At 34.1% G+C, this 26,354-nt stretch overlaps 1 protein-coding gene across 2 annotated transcripts in view; it reads left to right on the top strand.

The window, feature by feature from the left end:
* wdr7 (WD repeat domain 7) overlaps positions 1 to 26,354 on the top strand; it is a 100,787-nt gene that overhangs the window by 29,734 nt on the left and 44,699 nt on the right. The window contains exons 16-21 of one of the 2 annotated variants that reach the window (XM_026196937.1): positions 374 to 870; positions 4,224 to 4,309; positions 10,790 to 10,849; positions 11,957 to 12,075; positions 13,332 to 13,455; positions 20,472 to 20,585. In XM_026196937.1, the coding sequence (XP_026052722.1) occupies positions 374 to 870; positions 4,224 to 4,309; positions 10,790 to 10,849; positions 11,957 to 12,075; positions 13,332 to 13,455; positions 20,472 to 20,585 (1,000 nt within the window). The remainder of the gene's footprint in view (positions 1 to 373; positions 871 to 4,223; positions 4,310 to 10,789; positions 10,850 to 11,956; positions 12,076 to 13,331; positions 13,456 to 20,471; positions 20,586 to 26,354) is intronic. The other variant, XM_026196938.1, reaches the window with a different exon arrangement.

The following is a 26,354-nucleotide window of genomic DNA, read 5'->3' as shown; positions in this document are numbered from 1 at the left end:
ATTTAGTGCTTAATCCCAATCCAAAACAAAAACGTTTTTGTTTACATAATATATGTGTGTGTACTTTGTATATTTATTATGTTTATATAAATATCATTTATATATTGTATACATTTTATGAATATTTTTATATATATATATACATGTTCATATTTTCAAAATGTATGTGTGTGTGTATTATATATCTATAATAAATATACACAGAACACAAACACACACATATAATGTAAAAAAAAAAACTTATTTTGAATGCAATTTAATTAATAAATAATTTGATTGTATTTACTTCTAAAACTTATATTTTATTTAAAAAAAAAATTACAGGAAGAAAGCAATCGTTTAAGATGCTGTTGTTTATCTCATGTCATCTCAGGTGAAGGAGACCATTAAAGAAAACATCAAGGAGCACCTGCTGGATGAAGACGAGGATGAGGAGGAGGAGCAGCGGCGGCGCGAGGAGAAGTCCAAGTCTCTGAGTCTGCTGGAGTACAATCTGACCATGGACACGGCCAAACTCTTCATGTCCTGCCTGCACGCCTGGGGTCTGAACGGAGAGCTGGACGAGGTGTGTCTGACCCGGCTGGGCATGCTCCGCCCACACACGCCCGTCTCCTTCGGCCTGATCTCCCGCGGGGGACACATGTCGCTCATGCTGCCCACCTTCAAAGACTCGCTGCTCCGGCAGCTGGCCGAAGGATGCGCCGAGGGCCGCAAGCTCTCCGTCTCCGAGATCGTGGGCAAAGGCACGTATGGTGTCTCCAGAGCCGTGACCACACAGCACCTGCTCTCCGTCATCTCGCTGGCCAACACCCTGATGGGCATGACCAACGCCACCTTCATCGGGGAGCACATGAAGAAAGCGCCGGCCAGGTGAATACACACGAGCATACGAGCATAATCACATATATGTGACCCTGGAGCACAAAAGCAATCATAAGGGTACATTTTCTGGAATTGAGATTTATGCATCACTTGAAAGCCGAATAAAGATGTTTTTTCATTAATGCATGGTTTGTAGTTGGCCGAGATACAACTATTTGAAAATAGTTGGTGCAAGAAAATCACCTTTAAAGTTGTCCAAATGAAGTTCTTAGGAATGCATATTACTAATCAAAGGTATTGTTATATTAACGGTAGGAAATTTACAAAATAGAACAAACGGACCATCTCTACTTAATATTTTAATGATTTTTGGAAAGAAAAATCTATAATTCTGACCCAGACAGTGTATTGTTGGCTATTGCTACAAATATACCTGTGCTACTTATGACTGCTTGTGTGCTCCAGGGTCACGAATGCATTGCCAAAAACGTCATTTGGACAACTTCAATCTCAATATTTAGATTTCTTTTGCATCCTCAGATTCCAGATTTTCAAATAGTTGTGTCTCGGCCAAATATTGTCCGATCCTAACATACCCTCAAAATACATAAATTCAGCTAATTTCAAATGCTGTATGAATCTCAATTTAAAAAAACATTGACCCTTATGACTGGATTTGCGGTCCTGGGTCACATTAGGGCTGGGTGATATGGCAAAAGAAAAAAATATATATACGATTTTTAACTAATCAACCTGAAAATGTAACCGCTACATGATTAAAGTAACTTTTTTTTATTAACCTAGTTAAAGAAAACTCTATTCCCAGTTCACCACATGAAGTTATCAACAAATGTTAAACAAATCCCTTGTTAAATATTTTCGCAGAAAAGATGCATGAACTACAACAAATTGTACGAACTTGTCTTACCGAAATAATGCATGAAAAATGCTTTAAAAAAAAAATTCAAAGTCAAGGTAATTCAAATTCAGAATGACTAAAGGTATGACACTAGTGTAGACTTTTATTAACTATAGATGTTCTGTAATGAACAGCAGCTCATTGAAGTCCAGACGACAAAAGGCGCATCATGTTTGTTTTCTTTATTTTATAAAAGCACAACGTTTTAAGCTTGAACTCTTTTAGTATATACAAAAACTGTATTTACATACAAAACTGAATATTTTTTGGTAGCTGAAACAGGCTATAAGATGTTTTGGGAGAAGGGGGGAAAAAAGGCCGACTCGGGCCGGTAATTTTGCTAAGCTGCCGGACACGGCAAATTTGACAAAAGAACGGAGCACACAGACACATCACAGCAAATAAAAACTGTACAGAGAAAGTAAACAACCTTGAAGCAGCGGACAGAGAATCAGCGAGAGAAGCTCAACCCGCTGTTTCTATTGTTTACCTGTGTTTTGGTTTGGGTATCTGGGGGCTTTAATGTTCCTGGGCTCCCCGGGGTGGGATGGAGGTTCAGGTGCGAGCGGACAGTGAGATAGAAAGTCTCCGAGCTTGAAGCGTCTCATCTGGAGCCGGCGGCTCGTACCCAGGGGACGGGTGCTGTTGTTCTGGTCATTATACGGGGTGGAGGCGACTGGAGGGTATCGAGCTCCGGCTCGTGTTTGCTGATCGCTCGTTGTCCGCAGGTGAGAGATGTGCTCTGCAGGTGAACTGACGTGAAACCCGTCAATACGGCCCGTCAATGTGTTTGTGGATCCTGTTTGGATTGAAGGGCAGCGCCGCCGATTTATTTCAGAGACACTTTTACCTTGAAGTAACTTTCAGGAGTCAATATAATGAGAGCGCATACAAGTTGAGGTAGATTCATGTAGTTAGAGGGGCACAGTTTCACAGTGGAAAGTGAAAACGCAGGATAAAACTGGCAGAAATGTTGGAGTTGAAATAAAATCTGCCTGTGGATGTAGTGGACGGTATCCACCAAACTGCAGTTTTACTGTCTTTTACAACGTGTTCAGAAGATTTAACATCCAATAAAACTTTCAAAGCAGCTAAAACTTCTCTGACCGACACACACAGACTTTCTATCAGACGCCTTTTGACTCCAATAGTCTGTGAAACGTTCAAACGTCTCACCGACAGCTTCTTGAACTCGCTCAGAAGTCATTTATTTCATATCTTTTCTCTCAAAATGTGCTTTTAAAAACTGGAAGCTTTAACAAGCTCTGGCTCTCGTTAGAGTGAATGTGACTGAGCACGAGACACAGGAAACCTGAGAGAGCATTAGACACAAACACTGAATCAAGACACACACTGAGAGATGACAAGCTTACATATACATTGATGCTTAAAAATACATTTCTTTACAATTGATTACAATTTTTATTTGGTACGTATGATATTAATATATCAATGCAAGCTCTATCACCTTAATTTGAAATGTATTTCGGACTTTTTGTTAAAAATTACTTTTTTTATTTTATTATTTATTTTTTCATGTAATTTAATGTAATTTTATTTTATTTTTTTATTTATTTTATTAAAAAATTTTTTTGATTCAAGTAGTTAATATGGAGTAAAAAAAATCCAAAGCATTTGCCTTAGGTGTGTGCAATATTAATAATAATAAAAAAAATCTAAATATTTTTGGGTATTTTGGCGTAAGGGTTAAGTAAAATTTCTATTTTCTGTTTCTGTGGGGGTTTTTTTTCTCCATTTCTTAATTTTTTTTAAATGTCTATATAGTTTTCATTAATAAAAATGATATAAAATTTCAGTTTTAGTTATTTTAGTACATCAAGATATACTAAAAACATTTAGAAATGTTTCCCTGCCAGCTTGCTGAAATAAAGTTTTAAGTTTTATATTTTTATATTTATTTTTTTTTGTTTGGTGTTGACTTATACAGTATTTAGACAATATTTAGCATCCTTCAAAAAATGTGTTTGTGTAACCTTCACATTATTCTAGCTTGTTTGTGTTAATAGGATGTTAATTATTTCTGACTAATACATACAATTTATGTAATATTCACCAGATACAGCCAAGGTGGCTAATTTAAAAAAAAATATTAGTAAATGTTGAGATTAAAAAGTTGCATGGATGTCAAATATTTTTTTTTTTTTTTTTATTATTATTTTGGAACCAATATATTTAAGAAGAAAATGACTTCTTGATTCACTTGAAACTGCAGCACTCAAGTAAAACAATACAGAAATATTTAATTGTTGCCAACCTGAATTTTCCTTGTAAGACTAACAAAACTATTTACCAAAATCATAATTCTCTGTGTCTCTCACATGTTGACATGAATGTATCCAGGGTTTTATACACACACTCACAGACCTGTATAAATACACACACACACTCTCGCACCGGTCTGATGTTAAATTCTGTGCTGTGGATGTGTGTTAAATATTTCATTTGGCCTTTTGTGTTTCAGGCCCCCAAGACCAGGAACCCCTGAGACCCCGAGAAGAAGCGCCCCACAGGCGTCCAGCCCGGCCCTGCAAGCTCAGATCAAACAAGGTCAGTACAAAGAGCCACAGAGAGACCTCACAGACCTGGAGCAGACGCTTCATGCACATCGCTTTCTTTTCAGTTCCTTTTAAAATCTTTACAACAAGGTCTTATTGGTTAATGCATTAACTAACATGAACTAACTATGAGCAATATATGCATTTACAGAATTTATTACTTTTGGAGTTCACTTTTCATGTCTATAGTGAATGAAGGCATAATACTTGATACATTTCTTTCTTTCTTTCTTTTTTCTTTCTTTCTTTTGCTTCAATCAGGAACAGTGCACATTAACAATACATAGAATCCGTGTAAAATGTGCCAGATTTAACCAAGGTGGCTAATATTAAAAATTAATTAGTAATTATTGAAATAAAAATGTGCTCTTGGCATACAATGGTGTTTTATATCATTTTATTTTATCAGATGAACATTTATTCAGCTGAACACATTGCCAAGTTGATTTAGAATTTTTAAATTATTATTATTATTATTTTATATATATATATATATATTTTTTTAGATTAACTAGTTTTTATAATGAATAAAAACATATTTAACCAAGGTGGATAATTTTCAATTGAGGGTTTTGTTTTATTTGATTTTATATATATATATATATATATATATATATATATATATATATATATATATATATATATATATATATATATATATATATATATATATATATATATATATATATATATATATATATATATTATTATTATTATTATTATTATTATTATTATTTTTTTTTTTTTTTTTTTTTTTTTTTTTTTTTTATCTCATCAAATCAGAGGAACTCTTATTCGGCCAAACAGCCATTTCCATGTTGACTTAGAATGTTGAATGCAAGAATTACAAAAAAAAAAGTTACATTTAGTAAAAAAAAAAAAAAAAAAAAGTTAATCATTAACTAATATTAATAAATGCTGTAGAAATATTGTTCATTGTTAGGTCATGTTAACTAAAGATACAAACAAAACATTATTGAACATTAAACAATTTTTATTTTGATAAAATAAAAATATATTTTTTTCATTCTGCACAAATTAATTTGTGTAGTAATTTCTCTTAAAAACATTAATGGCTTTTTTTTTTTTTTTTTTTTTTTTTTAATGATTTCTTCCCATCTTGCATTGAAAGATGACCTGGTCTCTCTATATAATGACTCCGTTCCTTTCTTCAATGCAAGTGTGTGGGATTTGTTTCATCGTCCAGCAGGTGAAAATGCTTGTCTTAGCAAAATCTTCGTTTTTTTTTTTTTTTGTGTGTGTGTGCATTCAGCCTTGTTAGAGAAGTTCTAGATGAAACGCAGCACAGAAATTGTCCCGTTTAGTGCACGGTGTCTGTCTAAAGCCTGTTACACACACTCGCTCTTCCTCAACACGTGCCCTAATTTGTCCCCCGTGCGGAGCAGCTATTGTTCATGCACAATAGAGGAGGACTGTGAAGAATGGTTTGTGTAGAGCTGCACACGCCACACGCCTGTCCGGCTCATTCAGAGGGGAAGTGGCTTCTGTCGTGCTTCTCTTTGACCAGAGGGGCCTGCAGCGTTCCTTTCTCATGCTAAAACCGCAGCGAGCTGTGTCCGGCGTCCTGACACGCGCCTGTCCGATGAATTCTCACGCCGTTCTGAGAGAGCGAGTCCTCTGAGATGTGCTGAGATTATTGATCTAACACTTCTCTTTAGGTTTGTACACATAATGAAAGTTATTCACCGTGTGTAGCGTTTTCTCCCTCCTCTCGTTTCCTCTTATTGATCCGGACGGGTTTGTGAAACTGTGCTTAGCTTGTGTTATTAAGTGTTTTTTAATGGAGTCGTTCTTTAAATCGTGTGCCGAGATAAAAGCCGAGCGTGTGCCGGAGGAAGCAGGGATTTAGAGAAACAAACGCTGGCGTTTTTAGGAGATTTGGCCGTGTGTTACAGAGCTGTGGGGAGGAACGAAGGAACAAGTTTCTGAATGAGAGTCTTGAAGAGGCCTGTCGATTATTTTGATCAACAGAGAAACTGATATCATTTTATTTTAATTGTCTTGTTTTTAAATTACTTTTTTTTTAAGTCAAATAATTATTTTATTTATATGATTTAAAAAAATATTTTCTTTTATTTTCTTTTCTTTTCTTTTCTTTTATATTATTTTATGAATCAGAGGAACTATTATTTGGCTGAACAGTCATTGCCAAGTAGATTCAGCTGTTACATGAAAGAATTGTTAAAGATTTGAGAGAAAAATTGCCAAGGTGAAAAATTTCCGAAATGTTTAAAAATGCACTTTTTTAAATAAAATAAAATAAATGAAAATTAAATTAAATAAAAAATTTAATATTTTTTATTTATTTATTTTATTTTAAACTTTTTTTATGGCCAAAAAAAAAAAAATTAAAAAAAGAAAAATTTGAGTTGAATGGCTGTTAGTACATGTGTATGTACTATTTTACTCCAAACTAAATAAAGTTTTTAGCAGATTAAAAATCAAAAAACAGAAATAGCATGTAGCAAACCTTTACGGTCAACCAGCTTTCTTTTGCTAATACTGATATCTAAATAGCTGTTAACTGTGACATAAACCAATTAATGGTAGCATTAATTATACAAAAAAAATAAAATAAATAAAAATGTTTGTTTTACAGTGTTTTTTGCTATTTACAGAAGATGCTTTTTTATGCATTTTAATTTTAACCATATGATCCACAGGCATGCTTTGACGATGCACAATTAGAGGGTCTCTGTGGATCTTCAAAGATCCTAAAAAGTCTTCAGTCACAAATTAATGCCTTTTAAAAGATTTTAAATCAGAGCCGAAAATCGTGGCATTAAATGAAAATCTTCCTTGGTATTTGAAGTTGTTTTCTAGATTGAATATCTAAACATCCATAAATAAAAATACATCTATTTGAAATGCAAAATAAACATATGAAGTCTTGTTTTCTAAGTATTTATGCTTTATCATTTATCACATTTGAATTAAGTAGATTTTTCTGACCTCACTGACAGATATTTGCAAAAAAAATCTAAATTTTGAGAAAATCACCTTTAAAATTGTTCAAATTAATTCTTAGCAATGCATATTAATATTCAAAAATTAAGTTTTTATATATTTACAGTAGGAAATTTACAAAATATCTTCATTGAACATGTTCTTAACCTAATATCCTAATGATTTTTGGCATAAAAGAAAAATCAATCATTTTGAGCCATACAATGCATTTTTGGATGCTACAAATATATCAAAAAACATTTACCTTTTTGAACATGAGCTGCTGGACCTTTTTTTTATATTGTTGTTGTGTTTTAATTACTGGTATATAGACATCAGCAATACGAAATGTTAAAAGTGTATCATATTGCTATCATATATATAAAAAAAAGTAATAATCTAAACAAGTTGTTCAGGTTTAAAACTTATACTTTTCTGTGTGTGATGTATGTCAAGTCACCTTTATTTACATAGCACTTTAAACAAAATACATTGCTTAACCTGTTAAATGTCACCCCGTCCCGTATACGGGACACCTACATAGACTATACTATATTACAATCAAATCTAATCTAATCTTGACAAACTATATATCGTTGGAAAGGTCTAAGACTCCCAAATATATATTTTACCAATATTTTTTGTTAAAAATTATGTAGGAAAAGTAATAGATGAATTTATGACAAGAGTGCACCCTCAGAAATCTACATTACAAAAGGAGCTTTGACCTTTGTTTAAAAAAAAGACTTCCTCGTTGCCTTTTTCTCTATCACATTTTAGAAATCATCAGAAGTTATATATCACTTGAAAACATAAAATCTCAAAATTCATCCTTCAAAACCCATTTTAAAATCAGACATTGCATTACCATGTAAATGGCACATCAAAATCATGTAACAAAATGTTTTCAGTCATGAATTATAAAAATGTATGTTTGTATCATGCACATTCAAGTCTATCTTCAAAAAGGTGAGTGACAGTTAATAGGTTAAAAGTAAGTGAACAACATTCATTAGGAAAACAGTGTGTCAGTTATGCAAAATAACAGTTAAAGGCAGTTCATCATTGAATTCAGTGATGTCTAGATGTCCTATGCATTCCATTAGTTTTTCAAATTGGTATGTTTCACCGGGCCGCAAAGAAATATAGAGCTGAGTATCATCAGCATAACAGTGAAAGCTAACACCATGTTTCCTGATGATATCTCCCAAGGGAAACATGTAAAGCGTGAAGAGTAGCGGCCCTAGTACTGAGCCTTGAGGTACTCCATACTGCACTTGTGATTTGATATGATACATCTTCATTCACTGCTACGAACTGATGGCGGTCAAATAAGTATGTTTAAACCATGCTAATGCACTTTCATTAATGCCAACAAAGTGTTCTAGTCTATGCAAAAGAATGTTGTGGTCAATTGTGTCAAACGCAATCCTGACTAGAAATCTTACATATACCATTTTTCTCTAAGAAGGAATATAATTGTGAGGATACTACCTTTTCTAGTATCTTGGACAGTAAAAGGAGATTCGAGATTGGTCTATAATTAACTAGTTCTATAGTATGTGACTATATTGAACAATGTCAGCAATATAACGACGGTCAAATACTGTATGTACACTGATTGATTGCTGCAAAACGTGTGGAGTTATAGAAACGTGTTTGTTTGTGATTTTCTCTCCATGCAGGAGTGTGACGCGGCTCACTGTGTCTCTGTCTGCATGCATGGCTTCGCTCTGCCATTTCTCTCTCTCTCTCTCTCTCTCTCTCTCTCTCTCTCTCAAATGCTCATGGGAGTTGTAGTTCTTGCTCACTCAGTCACAGCTGTAGCTCTTCAGCAGTCAAGAGACCAGAAATATTAATAAACGTGTGTTTCAAGACTGGAGAATGAGCATCTTTCGAGAGCTGTCTTGTCAATTTATTTTCAGTTTCTTCTCATTTCTGCTGGATACAGTCAGGGATAATATTGCAATCTTATTTTTGAATAATTATTTTATTATTTTATTATTTTTTCAGGTGCAGTGAAATGGCTTGTATGGAAATACCATCAGATAATGTTTAATTTTTGTTTAGATTTCTCACAAACACATGCAATAGCATCACTAGTTTAAAAGGTTACATCGAAACAATTCTTTTAAACCTTCATCTCATTCAGATTTTGTTGTATTAATCATATATATTTTCCATCTGTTTCCGAGTTTCAGCACTTATTTTATAAAATATTTACTACGGTAGTCATAAATAATACCATGGTAAACAACTATAATAACAGTTTATTTTAATGTCCGATGATTCTACAGTATAATAACTGATTTATTGCATTAAATACCTTTTGGGAAATTGACACCTAAAATTTATTTAAACAGCTTTTTAATAATTATTTTGAATGCTTTGATATTTTTGACTTTCTAGAAATTCATGTATGCAGGAATAATTATTTTGAGCTAGTGAAGACAAAAGGTTATATATTAAAAAAACCTAAAACATTCATGTTAATATTATTTGGTATTGATATCAATCATAATATTTATTCTGTATTATTTATTATTTCTCTCTTTATATGTGTATACTGTATATAATATATATTATTTATTTTCATACATTTATATAATTTATATGCATATATGGATATGTAGGGGTGTAACGGTACGCAAAAATCACGGTTCGGTACGTACTTCGGTTTTAAAGTCTCGGTTCATTTTCGGTACAGTAAGGGAAAGAAATGCAAACATTAAACTGCAAGTTGTTTATTACTATAAACTTTTTTTTTTTACAATTTGTTTACACTTTAAAAAAGATACTTTTTAATAAAATATATATATAATAAAAAAAGAATAAGAAATAAAATACTGCTGCAAAGTTCTCCACTAAATAAAATACTCTCAGTCTCAAACCAATATCATATAATAAAATATAATGAAAACGGACGCGGAGACTTGCGCCACTTAATATATTCGTTTGGAAACACGAAATTGTACCTATGTTCCGCAAACAAAATATTGCAGTCGGTCATTCGGTACACACGTGTACCGTACCGAAAGCCCTGTACCGAAATGGTCCGGTACGAATACATGTACCGTTACACCCCTAATATATATATATTTGAATGGAATTTTATGTGTCAAGTACCCATTCATATTTTGCTGGTTTACCATGGGAAATACCATAAGGATTTAAAAATTAGATATTTTTGTTGTGTTGTTATTATACTCACACTAATAAACACAATAACTGTGTGTTTCCGATGGGGCTTACATTTTAATTTTTGTGGATTTCTTGTGTTCATGTGACTTCTGTACCAATGTATTCAGTTCATTTTCCTTTAATAACACTGCTGGAGGCCTTTCTTTCTTTCTTTCTTTCTTTCTTTCTTTCTTTCTTTCTTTCTTTCTTTCTTTCTTTCTTTCTTTCTCTCTTTCTTTCTCTCTCTCCCTCTGTCTCTGTCTCTCTCTCTCTCTCTCTCTCTCTCTCTCTCTCTGTTTCACGTCTCTTTTCCTCTCTTTTCAAGCTGCGATCGCTGCTCCGTCTTCTGGTTCAGGAGTGTCTCACTCTCCCTCGGTCAATGAAGGTATTCTCTCTCTGAATAAAGGCCTCTCTCTCTCTCTTTTCTTCTCTTTACCTGCGCTCTCTCTCTCTCTCTCTCTCTCTCTCTCTCTCTCTCTCTCTCATCGGCCTGGCGCTCAGTGCCTGTGTGTGTGTGTGTGTGTTTATTGTGTTTGTGTGATTTGCTTCTGTCTCTAGGTTCAGTTGACCTACTCTTCTGCTGTACTCTGTGCTTGTAGTCGTTGTCTGTCTGTGTGTGTGTGTGTGTGTGTGTGTGTGTGTGTGTGAATGTCTTGGACTGCATGCTTATTTTACATATATATCTATATCCACACACACATTTCTCCTCAGGTTTTAATGAACATCAAAAATCATTAATGCAGTTTTTATATAGGCGTAGTATGCATATAAAATGATACATTTTTATTTTAGATTTTCACGTTACTTTTTTAAAATTTTGTTTACCTGGAAATTAGTTGATATTATTAATGCTTCTTAAAAAAATTTAAAACAATTTTAAAAAACAAAAACATATTTTTACATGAAAAATGAAAATATATCAAATTAATTACAGATGAAAATGGTTACATTTATGAAAATGCATTAATGGGAATATTAGCCATTGTAATTTTCAAACATGTTCACTGTAAATGATTTAACTTATAATATTTCCACAAGCTGTTTATATTATATTATTACATTTTTTATTTTTCTAATACTTTCCAGTATTAGAAAGTCAGTCTATAATATTCTGAATTGTCTGTTTCTGTGAATCACATGAGTTTGTATAAACTGATGAGCGGATGTATTTTTCTTAAAGGTAAGTTTGTTGTTTGGTGAAGAAATGTACCCAGTTTCTTTGAAGCTGAATCAGTTTTCATGTGCATTACTGACTTCTGCAAGCTCATTATTTCCCCGAAGCTCTTCCATATATTCCTGATATATGTGATTCTCTGTTGGATGTGGCTCGTTCTCCCTCATGAATCGCCAGCGTTGCTGATGTTCCTGATGTTTGTGAGGCGTTTGGTTTTCCAGGTTCCTGTGAGGATGTGATTCAGCAGTGGTGTTGTGAACGCTGGTGATGGTCTGTCTCTCTGACCCTGTGTGTGTGTGTGTGTGTGTGTTTCTGTAGGCTGGAGTCAGCTGGCCGCTATGCACTGTGTCATGCTTCCTGATCTTCTGGGTTTGGATAAGTTCAGGCCTCCTCTGCTGGAGATGTTGGCTCGCAGATGGCAGGACCGCTGCCTGGAGGTATTCGTTTTATTGATATTTCAATAATTATATGCTTTCATTTAATTTATATACATCCTGTTTTGAGACTTAATGACTTTGAACTGAAATAGAGTTTGAAAAGTAGAGACTTTAGCTAGTAGGTCTTAATGTATCTGTAAAGGTGTGGCGTGTGTGTGTGTGTGTGTGTGTGTGTGTGCTTGTGTCCGTGTGTGTCTGTGTGGTTGTCCTTGTGTGTGTGTGTGTGTGTGTATATGTGTGTGTGTCTTCCCCATGTGTGTGTGAGTGTATGTCTGTCCGTGTGTGTGTGTGTGTGTGTGTGTGTGAGAGTGCGTGTGTATGTCCGTGTGTGTGTGTGTGTGTGTGTGTGTGTGTGTGAGTGCATGTCTGTCCGTGTGTGTGTGTGTCTGTGTGTGTGTGAGTGTATGTCCGTGTGTGTGTGTCTGTCTGTGTGTGTGTGTGTGTGTGTGCATGTCTGTCCGTGTGTGTCTGTGTGTGTGTGTGAGTGTATGTCTGTCCGTGTGTGTGTGTGCTTCTCTCCCTGTGTCTCCGTGTGTGTGTGTGTGTGTGTGTATGTGTGTGTGTGTGTCCGTGAATGTATATGTGTGTGTGCTCATATGTGTCTGTCTGTCTGTCTGTGTGTGTGTGTGTGTGTGTGTGTGTGTGAGTGCATGTCTGTCTGCGTGTGTGTGTGTTTGTGTGTTTCTCTTCGTGTGTCTCCGTGTGTGTTCGTGCTTGTGTGTGTATGTATGTGTGTGTGTGTGTGTGTGTGTGTGTGTGTGTGTGTGTGTGTCTGTCTGTCTGTCTGTTTGTGTGTGTGTGTCTGTCTGTTTGTGTGTGTGTGTGTATGTGTGTTCATATTTGTGTGTGCGTGTGTGTGTGTGTGTGTGTGTGTGTGTGTGATTGTCCGGGAATGTATATGTGTGTGTGTGTGTGTGTGTGTGTGTGTCTCCGTCTCCGTGTGTCTGTGTGTGTGTGTGTGTGTGACGTGCGTGACTGCAGAGGTGTCATACGCCACACTGAGAGAGAAATGAAGAAAGACGGACAGAGAAAGAAAAGAAAGAGACGCTCTGTTAAGCATCTTTAATCCTCTTCCTCTGAGGGTGGCTCTGTCTCTGTGTGTCCGGCAGCTCGAGCACCTGCTAACCCACGGGACAAAGCCACGCTCCGTCTCTCAATGGCTCCTCCGGCTGCTTTCAGGCGTCAGCTTCATCTCAGCGCTCTGCGGTGTCGGTGTGTAAACCTGACGTGTGTGTGTGTGTGTGTGTGTGCTGCAGGTCCGAGAGGCGGCCCAGGCGCTGCTGTTGGCTGAACTGCGGCGGATCGGTCAGTCGGGCCGGAAGGACACCATTGACATGTGGGCTCCGTATCTGCCGCAGTATGTGGACGTGGTCAGCTCTCGTAAGTGTCTTCAATAATGATAGTCGACACATTTCACACACAAGACGTATTATAAAGCATCAATACTAATGAACATAAACCAAGGCAGGGATTAAATCAGTAAATATAACTTGTAATCATTAACTATAGCAATATTTTATCTCTTCTCTCTCTCTCTCTCTCTCTCTCTCTCTCTCTCTCTCTCTCTCTCTCTCTCTCTCTCTTTCTATACTATTTATTTATTTATTTATTTATCATTTAAAACACACGTTAATATGCATATATAAATACACACTCATACAGTGTTCATTTTTTTATTTATATAATTTATTTTATATAATATTTTTATTTATTTTATAAATATTTATAAAATAAATTAATATAGAATTTTGAATCTAAAAAATATAAATATAAATAAAATAAAATCAATTCAATAATTAAATGTAGCTTCTTTGTATTTTGTTTTTTAAACTTTTATTTATTTCTGGAACAGCATCCCAGTGCATCCCTTAGTTCTTCGAGTGGACGTGTGTTTTGTACTTCCTGGCACACACAGGAAGTCAGATGCATCTTTAAAGGATGTGGATGCAGAGGCTCACAGATCTGCTGCTCGTGAATCATGAATCTTTGCGTGTTGGGTTTGGTGAAAACACAACATGTGTCTGCGGCTGTGTTCACACTGGCTTCGATTGTTTGCTCCAGACCCGAGTTCGATCGTCCCGCTGGTCTCGTTTGAGTCTTTGTGTTGTATTGATGTCCCTCAAACATTCTGCTTCGGGTTTGTTCTCATCAGTCTCAGGTGTGCGCTCTGCTCTTTGTTTTCCTACTTTATGCTTTTTAAGAAAGAGTTGAGCACAGTTTTACCCCTGTCTTCATGTTTTTCTCATTGAAACGGGACGTTTCGATCTAGTTCCGTTGCTTGCTAGTGATTGGCTGTTGGTTTTAGGGGCGGGACATTCTCAGTCTACAGAGCGTCTGATTGGACAGAAATCTGTTTGGTTCAATTTTAAAACAATTAAGATTAGTGTTATTAAAAAAAAAGCATATGAGACATATCCTCGATTCCTCAGGTCATGTGTTTATTGAAGAGACAACATTTTATTGGAGAAAAGTACAACTAATATCATATTTAATGTAGTAATAATTTATAAGGTTTCCACTTTGCAGATGTGAAAATGAGGAAAGAGTATTACATTAAATGAAAATCTAGTCGATAGTTGCATTTTGTTTTTAGTTACAGCATGCAAAACAGAGAAAGGAAACGGATTCAATGATTCAGATAAAAATGTGCACTTGATTTGACATCGTAATGAGAACAAATTAAATCACAGCGTCTGGGGTTTTCTCGTACATCACTGGGTATTATTCAGCAATATTTGCAAATATTTGTTTGCCACTTTTTTCATTTTCTGGGGATTTTTTTTTATATATTTTTTTATTTTTGTGTAATTGTTAAATGCCTTTGCAGGTAATATTTTTATTTATTTATTTTTTTGGAAAGTGCTATAATTTGATGTATATTAACAGTGAATGTGAAATTAATTACAAATTTAGTAATGAACTAATGGTTTTCAGTTTGCAAATTATTGCATAATTTAATAGAGGAGAAAGTGTTACATTAAAGGCAAATCTAGTCAATAATTGTATATTTTTTGCATGAAATAATAATCTGGTGCAAAAAGAATCACATCTTGAACAAATTAAATCACAATATCTGTCTTAAAAAAGCTGAGTATTTTTATATATAATATTCTCCTGCTGTCAGTTGCCTCAGAAATGAATTTAGATTCACTCCCTGGTTTATAAATGTGTGTGTGTCTGTGAGTCAGGTGTTCAGTGGCACATTTCTGAATCATAAACACAGACTGATTTCGCTTTTGATTTGCAGTCAGACTGAAAGGTTTTTAAGCGAATCTGTGCCTCTATTCCAGTTAAAGGTCAGCTCTCGCTCTCACAGAAACAACACCGATGCATGCTGGGCATTAGCTGCTCTGGAAATGAATAAATGACCTTTTCCTGGTCACAAAAACATGCGGAATAAACCACACACACGCAATGAAAGCCAGACAGGTGCATTCTGGGGGTTTGGTCATGGGTTCAGTATTATATTTAGCACAAATATAGTATTGTTATAAATGTTTCTTGAGCAGTAAATCAGTTATTTTCATGATTTCTGAAGATCATGTGACACTGAAGACTGGAGCAATGATGCTGAAAATACAGCTGTGCATCACAGAAATAAATTACACTTTAACACAGATTCACACAGAAAACAGCTGTTTGAAATGATAATAATATTTCACATTTTACTGTATTTTACATTTTATTTTATGGTTTTAATTTTAGTTTTTAGGCTGCAGAGGGGACTAGACTTCATGCTTGTGTGTGTGTGTGTGTGTGTGTGTGTGTGTGTGTGTGTGTGTGTGTGTGAGAGAGAGAGTGTGTGATCCTCTGTTCTGGGCTCTATTCACCCGTCACTTCATTAAGGAGACCTCCATGAACTTCACTTGCACACACACACACACACACACACACACACACACTCGCTCAGGCAGCTGTTGTCTCCTTGATCATCTGAATGAATGAATGACTGCGGTCTATTTTTCCTCATCTTTCGTTCTCTCACCCTTCCTCCAACACTTGTAACTTTTAAGAATTCTTGTTGCTGAAACTATTCCAACAACTTTGATATCAATCAATAATATTTGATTTAATAAAATTCATTGATTTATTGATTTATTTTAGTTTTTGTTCATTTGTGGTTTTATCTTTTTTTTTTTACTTTTTTTTTTGATGTATTTTATTTTATTGGATATTTAAAAAATTAAAAAAATTAAAAAAAAATTTCTTTTGTTTTATTTTTGCATTTTATGTTATTCATTTTATATCGTAACATTTTATTTTATAAAACTTTTTTAATATATTTAATTTTCTCTTTCTTTTTCTTTTGTTTTTTTGTGCTGTTTTATTTTTTTTTATTTTAACTTTTTCTATTCTTTTATTATTTATTTTAGATTTTTCCTTTTCATTATCGTTTATTTTATTTGTGTTATTCTCTTCCTTTGGTTGTTTATTATATATATTCATATATATATAATTTTTAAAATGTATTTTTATATTTTAACTTTATACTTTATAATGTTTTTGTTTCTTCGAATATTTATTTTAATTTATTTTGACTTGTTTTTATCCATTTTTTATTTTATTATTATTATTATTTTTCTTATTGTAGTTGATTTTATTTGTTCCTTCCTTGGCTTGTTCTATCTGTTCATTCACACGCCTCCTCTTCCTCTCCCTCACCTTCGCTCCTGAAGCCTGGTTCCCCTGTTAGGATGTTGAGGGCTGGGATTTACCCTTCCCAGCATCCCCTGGGGTGATGAGCGGTGGGAGGGACGGATGAGCGGGTGATTAAACCAGGCCTCGGGCGGTTCTTCCGTGAGAGAGCGCTCCGGCCTGCGGATGTGCCTCTATAATCCCACACAGCTCGCGCACACACACCCTGAGGCTGAACGCCATACACACACACACACACACACACACACACGCTAAAAAACCCTCCAGACCAGCCGTTTATCTTCAAGGAATATTCTGGGTTATTTACAACTTAAGCTCTATCGACAGCATCCGTGACGAGCTGTCAGTTACCTTCAGAAGAGTTCAGTCTCTGCTCTCAGACTGTAAAAACACAAACCATTCTTATTCTTCACGCGTCGCTGCATTATGCTCACTCTGAATGCAGTAATTCTTAATGCATAATGCATTATGATCATTTACGAGATGATAAACTAATGCCTTCTGGTATTACTGGTAGTGAATCTGGATTGATGTATGATGTATTAAGTGTGAATCCTGATAAAGTCATCATAAGACCTCATAAAGTTTGGAATATAATGCATAGGACTTCTTTTATTTTAGTCTTTTTTTTAAGCTTGACAGATGTAGTCCCCACTCCTTATATATATATATATATATATATATTATAACACACTATAACCATAGTTTTATATATTTTAAATTCATTATATTTTCTGTTTTCACTTTGATTTTAGTTGGTTTTAATAATTTTGTTAAAATATTATAAAATAAAAATATATTTTTAATGTGTGTATAAATTCTTCCTTTTTCAGTTTTATATAACTTTTTTTTATTATTATATATTAATTTATTTTCTATTATGATTATGTATGTTTTACTACGTTTAGCATTAAATATTATTATACTTTAATTTTATAATTTTTTACTATGCTTTTATTTGATTAAAAATAGTATACTTTATTATTTTTATTATTATTATTTTAGTTCTTCAACTTGAAAATGAGAAATGTTGCCTTGGCAATATCTGAAATGAAATAGGTTTTTATTTATATTTTATTTCAGCTAATATTTATTTCAGCTAATGAAATGTTAGTTTAACTTTGGTGTGAAGATTTATTAAAATTTGCTTTGCATGGAAGTTTTTGTTATATTTTGTTTTATATTTTGTAATATATATATATATATATATATATATATATATATATATATATATATATATATATATATATATATATATATATATATATATTTTTTTTTTTATATTTTGTAATATATATATATATATATATATATATATATATATATATATATATATATATATATATATTTTTTTTTTTTTGCATTTAATATTTTTAATTCAGCATTCTCTAGTATATAATTGAAGTTTGGAAATACAATACTCTAATAAGCATAATAAAATTCACAGCATAAATCTATGATAAAATTAAATATTTTCAATGGTTGCTTTTGGATACTTTTTTTTTCTTTCTTTTGTTACATTTAAAAACCCAATGTATTTTTATGATCTGAAAAGAATGACGAACCTTGTGAAGAGGCTCAGAAAGCACTCCAGCTCAAACTTGAATCATGTTTCGTCTCGTATAAAGACAGAAAGCGGTCTCTCACTGCTGTGTGTTTTCGTAGTGTCCTTGTGTTCCTGTAACGTTGTCGTGCTGGTGGTCATGATGCGTGTGTATGAAATCACGAAGCTGATCTGAATCTGAGACACAACGGGTGGAGGCAGAGGGAGGATGGATGGGTGGATGGGGTTAACAAGGCCGGCTGGAAGCAGTGTGTCAAGCTTGACACGGCCGTTTGACCTTGCTGGAGGCCGATTTCGCCCAACCGACACAGCATCTCTGAATTATGAGCTGCTCTGTGTGTGTGTGTGTGGATATCACGCTGTGAAGTCGTCTTGTGTTTATATGCCTCACTGAAGACACACAAAACTCACAATCACAGCTCAAGCCGTCAAACCCGAACACTCGTGAAGCGTCTGTCTCTCATTATCACGCTTAACAAATCAAACACTGTGGTGACGTCCTGTAATTCAGGAATTCACTAATAAGCGCTAATAAACCATCTTTTATCTTCTACCTTTGAGGTTGGAGCCTCTTAAGTGAGTGTTTCGGAACATCTAATGTTGCAAATGTGTTCCAAATATGTTCAACTGTAGCGATTTTAAATGTTACTTTTATGATCAAATGGAATTTCTATTTAAACGTGATTGTCATATTCGGTCGATTTTATTCTTGGATATGGTTGCTATGCATTGTGGGATTGTCTTTTCTGTTAATATAATGCAATGCGATTATGATGCTCCCGTAGAATTAATTTTAATATTAGATTTAATTTAATTGGGAGTCTGATCTTGGACCTGTTTGTCCCAGGGTTATTATAGTTAACTAAAGCTTAAACCATAAAAAAAAAATATATTAGTTAGTGTGTGTGTGTGTGTGTGTGTGTGTGTGTTTATATTTATTTTTATTTATATATATATATATATACATACATACATACATACATACATACATACATACATACATACATATATATAGATATAGATATAGATATATATATATATATATATAACATAAAAACACAAAAACACACACACATACATAGACTGGACTAAACTTTAATTTATTTTATCTAGACAAGGTAGCTTTTTTATTTAGTTTAACTGAATAAGAATAATTATATCATGATTATAACTAAATGAAATAATAAAAAACATATATATATATATATTTAAAATAATAACTAAATACAAATAAACTATATAGACATTTAAAAAATTAAAATGACAAACGTAACAAAATTACTAAAGCACTGATTAAAATGAAAACTAATATGATTATAATAATGGTAGTTTTAATATTTAATATTTCTTTAAATGCTTTTTAATTGTATATTTAGCTTGTATTATTAGTTTAATTAACTTAAGCACTTCAACTTATTTTATTTCAGTTTCACTTTTTCATTTAATATCAATTACACGCATGGAATAGTCGCTCTTGTACATTAAAAATAATAATAATGAACTTAAGTTATGTCAGTGTTGATTATTTTATTCTCTTTAATACAACATTTTCTTTAAATCAGCTCAAATTAAGGTCAAATCAAGTATAAATACTTTCAGTTTAGGTCAAGTTTTTTCACATTGCAATAGTGAGAATGAATTGTATTTATTATTTAGATTTTACTTTGCTTTTCATTTAATGAAAAAACAAAACAAAAGTAGCTATTATTTGTGTCCTGTGTTAATGCAGATATCTCTGTCAGTATGGGATTGTTTTTCTTCTCTTGTGTGGTTTTCTCTCTCTTCTGTCAGTCAGATCGTGATCAGTCTGACAGAGTTTAAAGCTCAGTCCGGTTTCTCTCTCCGCCGAGGGTTGGCGGGGGTCTGGGGGTCTCATTAATTAGCGCACCGTCTAGATTAGCTCATTCTCACCTTTAAGCAGCATTGATTAATTTGCAGCCTCTTTAATGAAAAGCTTATTTTAATTGGTAATTCCAGGATAAGCGCCGAATGAAGGCGCCGAATGGAAATGGCGGTAATCAGGCGCTAAAGCTTAATAAAGCCTTGATAATGCAAAGCACCAATAAACCCTGATGAGCTTTTTAACGAGGTTTGTGGAAAAGAGGCGACAAGAAAAATGCTGTTTAGTCGCAGCGGCAACAGCTGGATTTTCACTCTGTGATTGGTTTGTTTGCAGCGGGAACCGCCCCCGAGTCCGGCCAGCCGGCCCCGCCCCCTGCTGAAGCCCCGCCCACCGAGACCAAAGCTCCAGAGGAAGAGATGGACGTGACGGATGATGACATCACTGCAGGTATGGATGTGTTCCCAAAGTACCAAATTCCTGAAAACCACTTTTAATTATCACAGTGATAATGCGGTTTATATATATCAATATTACTGCGATTTCTGTTATAGTAAACTAAAGAATATAAAAAGAAAAAGAAAAAAGAAATACTTGAAATAAAATTTAGTTTGGCACGATATACTAAAATAACTCAAATTGAAATGTAAAAATGTATGAAAACCATCTAAACATATTTATAAAAATAAACAGAAATTACATTTTTTTAAATAAATGTTTACACATTAAAGTAGAAAATTCAAAAATAAAAATGAATTATATATATATATATATATATATATATATATATATATATATTTATATATATAAATAAATTGGTACTAAAATTCAAATGCATTGAAATTTATCGAAACCAAAATTATTCCAAATTTCATTTTGACAAAACAAATTCACTCAATTTGCTCCACATATTATTTTTTAATTTAATGATATTATGTTTTCACTCCAGCTTATTGAAAACCTTCTTATTTCAGTTTTAATTTTAGTTATTTGAGTACATCAAATTAAAAATGTATATAATACATAATATTTATTTTATTTCAGGTGACAAAGTTTGTTTTAATGGTGATATTTCATATTTATTTATTTGTTTTTTTATATTTAGTGATAGAAACCCTCCTCTCTCTCTCTCTCTCTCTCTCTCTCTCTCTCTCTCTCTCTCTATATATATATATATATATATATATATATATATATATATATATATATATATATATATATATATATATATATATATATATATATATATATAATGAATTTATCAGACACTTTATTTCAAAGCAATTTACAAAAGAGAAGCAAAAGCAATTCATCAAAGAGCCAAGAATATTTGTAATATACAATGCCAGGTTTATGAGACAACTAGATTAGGATATAAACTAGATTAAAAAGCATACAATATGCTCAAAACTGCTCTTTATTAATCTGTAAAAGACGCAAGATTTTAGTAAGACTTTGTGTGACACAGGCAGCCCTCGACTCGGATGGTTCGCCTGATTTAATTCTGCAGAATAAATGGAAAAACAATGTCAATAAGTGAAAAATGAGAGTAGAAAATGATAAATCGTCAAGCATGTCTGTGTTATTGACTGGACGCAGAGAGCCGACTGGACTTTCAGTAGTTCTAGAAACAGTGATTGCTTTACAGACGTGTGTGTGCAAGATAGCATGGCTTTACAGAGTACTTCTGTTTTGTTCAGATTTATATGATTCAGTACAAATGCATGTGGAAATCACATCAGTTCACAAGGATAAACTCAAGTCTACAGGTTTCTTTCGTTGGGATATACAGACCTAAACTGGCTCATTATCGTAGGTTTTCACACTGGATGATAGAAGGGTGTTTGGATAGAGAGAGGATCGATGGAGAGATAAACAGTGTCTCACCTTAATGTGATGAAAGTGTTTCCTGTTAATCCTCCTCCACCAGCTAAACAGTACTGACGTGCATGAGAACGGTGACTTTATAAACGTCTTTCTCGTGCCTGCATGTCAGTTTTGTGTCTGTGTGGGGGAAAGTTACTTTTAAAAGTGATGCATTAAAATAAAGTAACTAGTTACTTTTTATTGAAAGTAATGCATTATGTTATTTTTGCATTACTTTTTAAATCTGGGCTGGTCTCGCTTGTTTGCTTTTAATATAAAAGTTATATTTTTGGTCGAATTTAAAAGCCCTTTCACATCAAAAGCCTCGGAGTGAAGGAAACGTAAATTCACATCTGTACGATAAAACACAGAAGAGGAAAGTTTAAAACTCTTCAGCAATAAAAAAGCAAAAATGTTAGTTAACCTTGTGTAATTTTTGCTGCTTATTAAGGTTGATTTGGATCTTGAAATATCTGGGGCATATCGATTAATAAAATGGGATTAATAAAGGATATTTGTATCATTTATCATATTCTGAGTTGCTTTTAACGTTTTTTATTAATTTTGAGGAAAACTAAATCTAAATCTAAATCAGTTAACTATTTGAAAAAGTAACTTTGAAGATAAAATATATTTTCTCGTAAATTAAAAAGTTATGCATTACTTTACTAGTTACTTGAAAAAAGTTATCTGATTACGTAACCTGCGTTATTTTTAATGCGTTACCCCCAACACTGGTGTTTCGTGTTTATTATTGATCGATCTCAGATTGATTAAAAAAGTGAACATATTTATGTTTGGGGGGGAAACGACATGTCATTTTTACTGCTCGGACAAAACAGGAAAAAAAAGTTTTTTCTGTTGTGTTTTTGTAAAGTTTTGCATATAGAAGATAATCTGTGAAAATGACAAAAAACACTGCATTTTAGATGCTAGACCAGTAGTTGGTGATATGCAATATACATGTTCATGATTCACAGATGTGTGTTTTCGTAGTTTACACCGAAACAATGACGGTATTGTTTTCAAAAACTTGCACTTTGAAGTCTGTTTTCAAATGTTCACATTTTCAGCCTCCCACAATTCCTCTGTCGTATAAATAATTGGCCAAAACGTGTAACATTTTTTTGCGTTAGCAACCCTTCAGTCAATTCAGCAGAATTGTATGTGATTGAAACAAATAAAAAAAAAATGTTTTCATTGAAGTAAAGATTAAAAAAAAAAAGATACAAATATTAGATGAAACTTTTGAAACCGACATTTAAGCACAAAAATGTGGAAAAAAAACGTATTAGATAATATTTAAAAATAACAAAAATACTACTAATAATGACGTAATACTAACAAAAATTGTCATAAGCAAGCACATAGCAAATAAAAAAAACCTAATGCAAAATAATAATTAAAAATAGAATATAAATAATACAAAAATAACACGATTGATGCTTCTTTACCTGTAAAGAAATCTGATGCAACATGAACAAATCTACACATAATGATGCAAATTGACGCTTTTCAATAATATTCATATTTCCTTTTAACCGCTACAGCTGTAATAGATTTAGTTTGTGCAATATCTTCAATTAGTGAAGCATTTTTGTTTATTTTGGTGACATTTTTGCCCCATGCCACTGTTATTTTCAAACACTATTTTAATATAATCCAAGTCAAGTCACAATTATTTACATAGCACTTTATACAATACAGATTTTTTTTAAAGCAGATTTACAGGAAAATAATGATTCAGAAATTAGTTTTGCATGGCTGTTTATCTCTGCATATGTGACTCTGAGCACAAAAGCAGTCTGAAGTCTCTGGGGTATATTTGTAGCAAAGCCAAAAATACATTGTGTGGGTCAAAATGATCCATTTTTCTTTTATGCCAAAAATCGTTAGGCTATTAATTAAAGATCATGCTCCATGAAGATATTTTGTACATTTCCTACCATAAATATTTAAAAACTTAATTCTTGATTAGTGATATGCATGGTTTTGTTCTCCAGGGTCACTTTCGCCAAAACAATTCGCCAAACAGTTTCGCCAAACTTTTCCATTCATCTCTCGATGTCTGTGTTGTATTGCAAGATTTAGTAGTGAAAGAGAAAAATGTGAGTGTGTGGGAGATGCGGTCAGTCTCAAAACCAGCTCACTGTCATATTAGTAGCTGGAGAGGTCAAAGGTCAGAGTGAATCCACCCCCTCCTCGGATGTCATGATGTTTGATTACGGTTACAGGAAGTGGGCGGAGCAGAGCAGAGCTGCTGTGTGTGTGTGTGTTTTCATTTGTGTTGTGAAAGCTTTTTTTTTTTTTACTATACGTGTTTGGACGTCTAATATTTCTCAGGACGGATGAGTCGTCCGCCTGATCGTGACAGAGATGGAGAACTCCTCAGCGAGGAGCCACAACTGCACAGAATTCAGCTCTCAGTCTACAAACACACAATCACGTTAGCGCTGCGTAACCTCTTTACAAATACATGATCATTTTACAAACGTGACAGCGCTGATGCACTGCGCTTAGTCGCTGTCTCAAACCGGTTCTGTGTGTTCGCTCAGGGCTCAGAACGACAGAGAAGAGCACTGCAACCTCTCAGAGGTCAAAGGTCAGAGGTCACGACACCTGTCAGGCTCTTCTCTTGGCTTGGTTCTTCACTTCCTTTCTTTCTTCTGTTCTTGTATCACCTCATCTTTTGTTCTCTCTTCTCATCTCATCTCTTCTGTTTTGATTTGTTTCTTCTCTACTGTTCTTCTGTAATCTCTCCGGGTCTCATTTTATCATCTCCCCTATAATCTCACTGTTTCAGTTTCACTTTTTTTTAATTTATTTTTTATAATTGTATCTGCTCTTTTTTTTATTCAACTGTCATCTCCTATCTCTTCGGAGTGCAGGACTTTTAACTTTAATCTGCCAGATTTCTATCCATTGCGTTTATGCTCATATTCTGACCTTTGACCCACACAAATGCCCTAGATTGTTTTCTTTTAACAGCCCGTAGATCAGCTAGAGCTGAAACCACCTCATGACAGATTTAGCCGTGTATTTGTGTTGAGTGTGTTCATCAGGAGGTTCTCCGTTGGCTTTATGAGTGTGTGAGGGAGCGTTTGCCCTCAGGCTGTTCTGGATCCTCGTAAAACCAACAGTGACTCGATAAAAGCCCAAATAAATGAAGAATAAGCCAGCAGCTGCATCATCATCATCACGTGATTCCTTCAAGAACACCAAACCAAACACCTTCTGTTTCTCCAGACTCTTTCTTCATGAGTTTTTTCATTCATGACTTCTTCATTTATCTGTAAGGTGATAGACCCCTGAGGTTTGTTGTTTGGATTGAGGTTCTTCGAAAAATTATGTGTTGATGGCACTTCATGATTTGGAAACGTACTATGCAGAAGCTTGAATGGGCAGATTGAGTGCACTGTTCCTTTAAGAGTGATCTCATGCATAACACAATATCAGTGTGTTCAGCGGTCACATGTTGATCTGGATTCAGATCTGATGATGATGATGATGTCATAATGGCACATTAATGTTGTTCTTAAGATAGAGAACAGCCTCCAAGATCATTAAACACATGAACGTTAATAATTTAGTGCAGCGGATCCACACTGGGGAAATTCAGACAGACTGATATTAAAGATTCAGCTTTGATGTCCAGAGAGAAACCTGTGAAGAGAATCAGAGCTTACTGGAAACTGAGAGAAGAGCGCTTTTTATTTTTTACCTTTGTTTTGGTTTTGGAATCTTATTTGCGTTTGATAATGTAAAAGTATTGAATGTAGTTGGTATTTGTTGCTATGCAGTTGCTAGGGTGTTCTGAGAATTCACTAGGTGAGGTGCTTCCTTGGGCTTTGAGTGGTTGTTGCCCTACTGTTGCTAAGGTATATTGTTTTTAAGTGTGTTACTGTGTGTTTTGGCTGTTGCTATGCAGTTACTAGGGTGTTTTGAGTGTTTAGTCTGTTGCTATGCAGTTGCAAGGGTGTTTTGGGTGTTAAAACTGTTGCTATGCAGTTGCTAGGGTGTTCTGAGTGTTTTGGCTGTTGCTATGCAGTTGCTAGGGTGTTTTGAGTGTTTCGGCTGTTGCTATGCAGTTGCTGGGGTGTTCTGAGTGTTTAGTCTGTTGCTGTGCAGTTGCTAGGGTGTTCTGGCTGTTGCTAGGGTGTTACTGTGTGTTTAATCTGTTGCTATGCAGTTGCTAGGGTGTTTTGAGTGTTTAGTCTGTTGCTATGCAGTTGCTAGGGTGTTCTGAGTGTTCTGGCTGTTGCTAGGGTGTTTTGAGTGTTTAGACTGTTGCTATGCAGTTGCTAGGGTGTACTGAGTGTTCTGGCTGTTGCTATGCTGTTGCTAGGGTGTTTT

The sequence above is a fragment of the Carassius auratus genome, chromosome 21 (genome assembly GCF_003368295.1).
Source record: "Carassius auratus strain Wakin chromosome 21, ASM336829v1, whole genome shotgun sequence".
Classification (NCBI taxonomy): Eukaryota; Metazoa; Chordata; class Actinopteri; order Cypriniformes; family Cyprinidae; genus Carassius; species Carassius auratus.
Note: the sequence above shows the minus strand (reverse complement) of the source record. Positions and strands in the feature narration are given on the sequence as shown.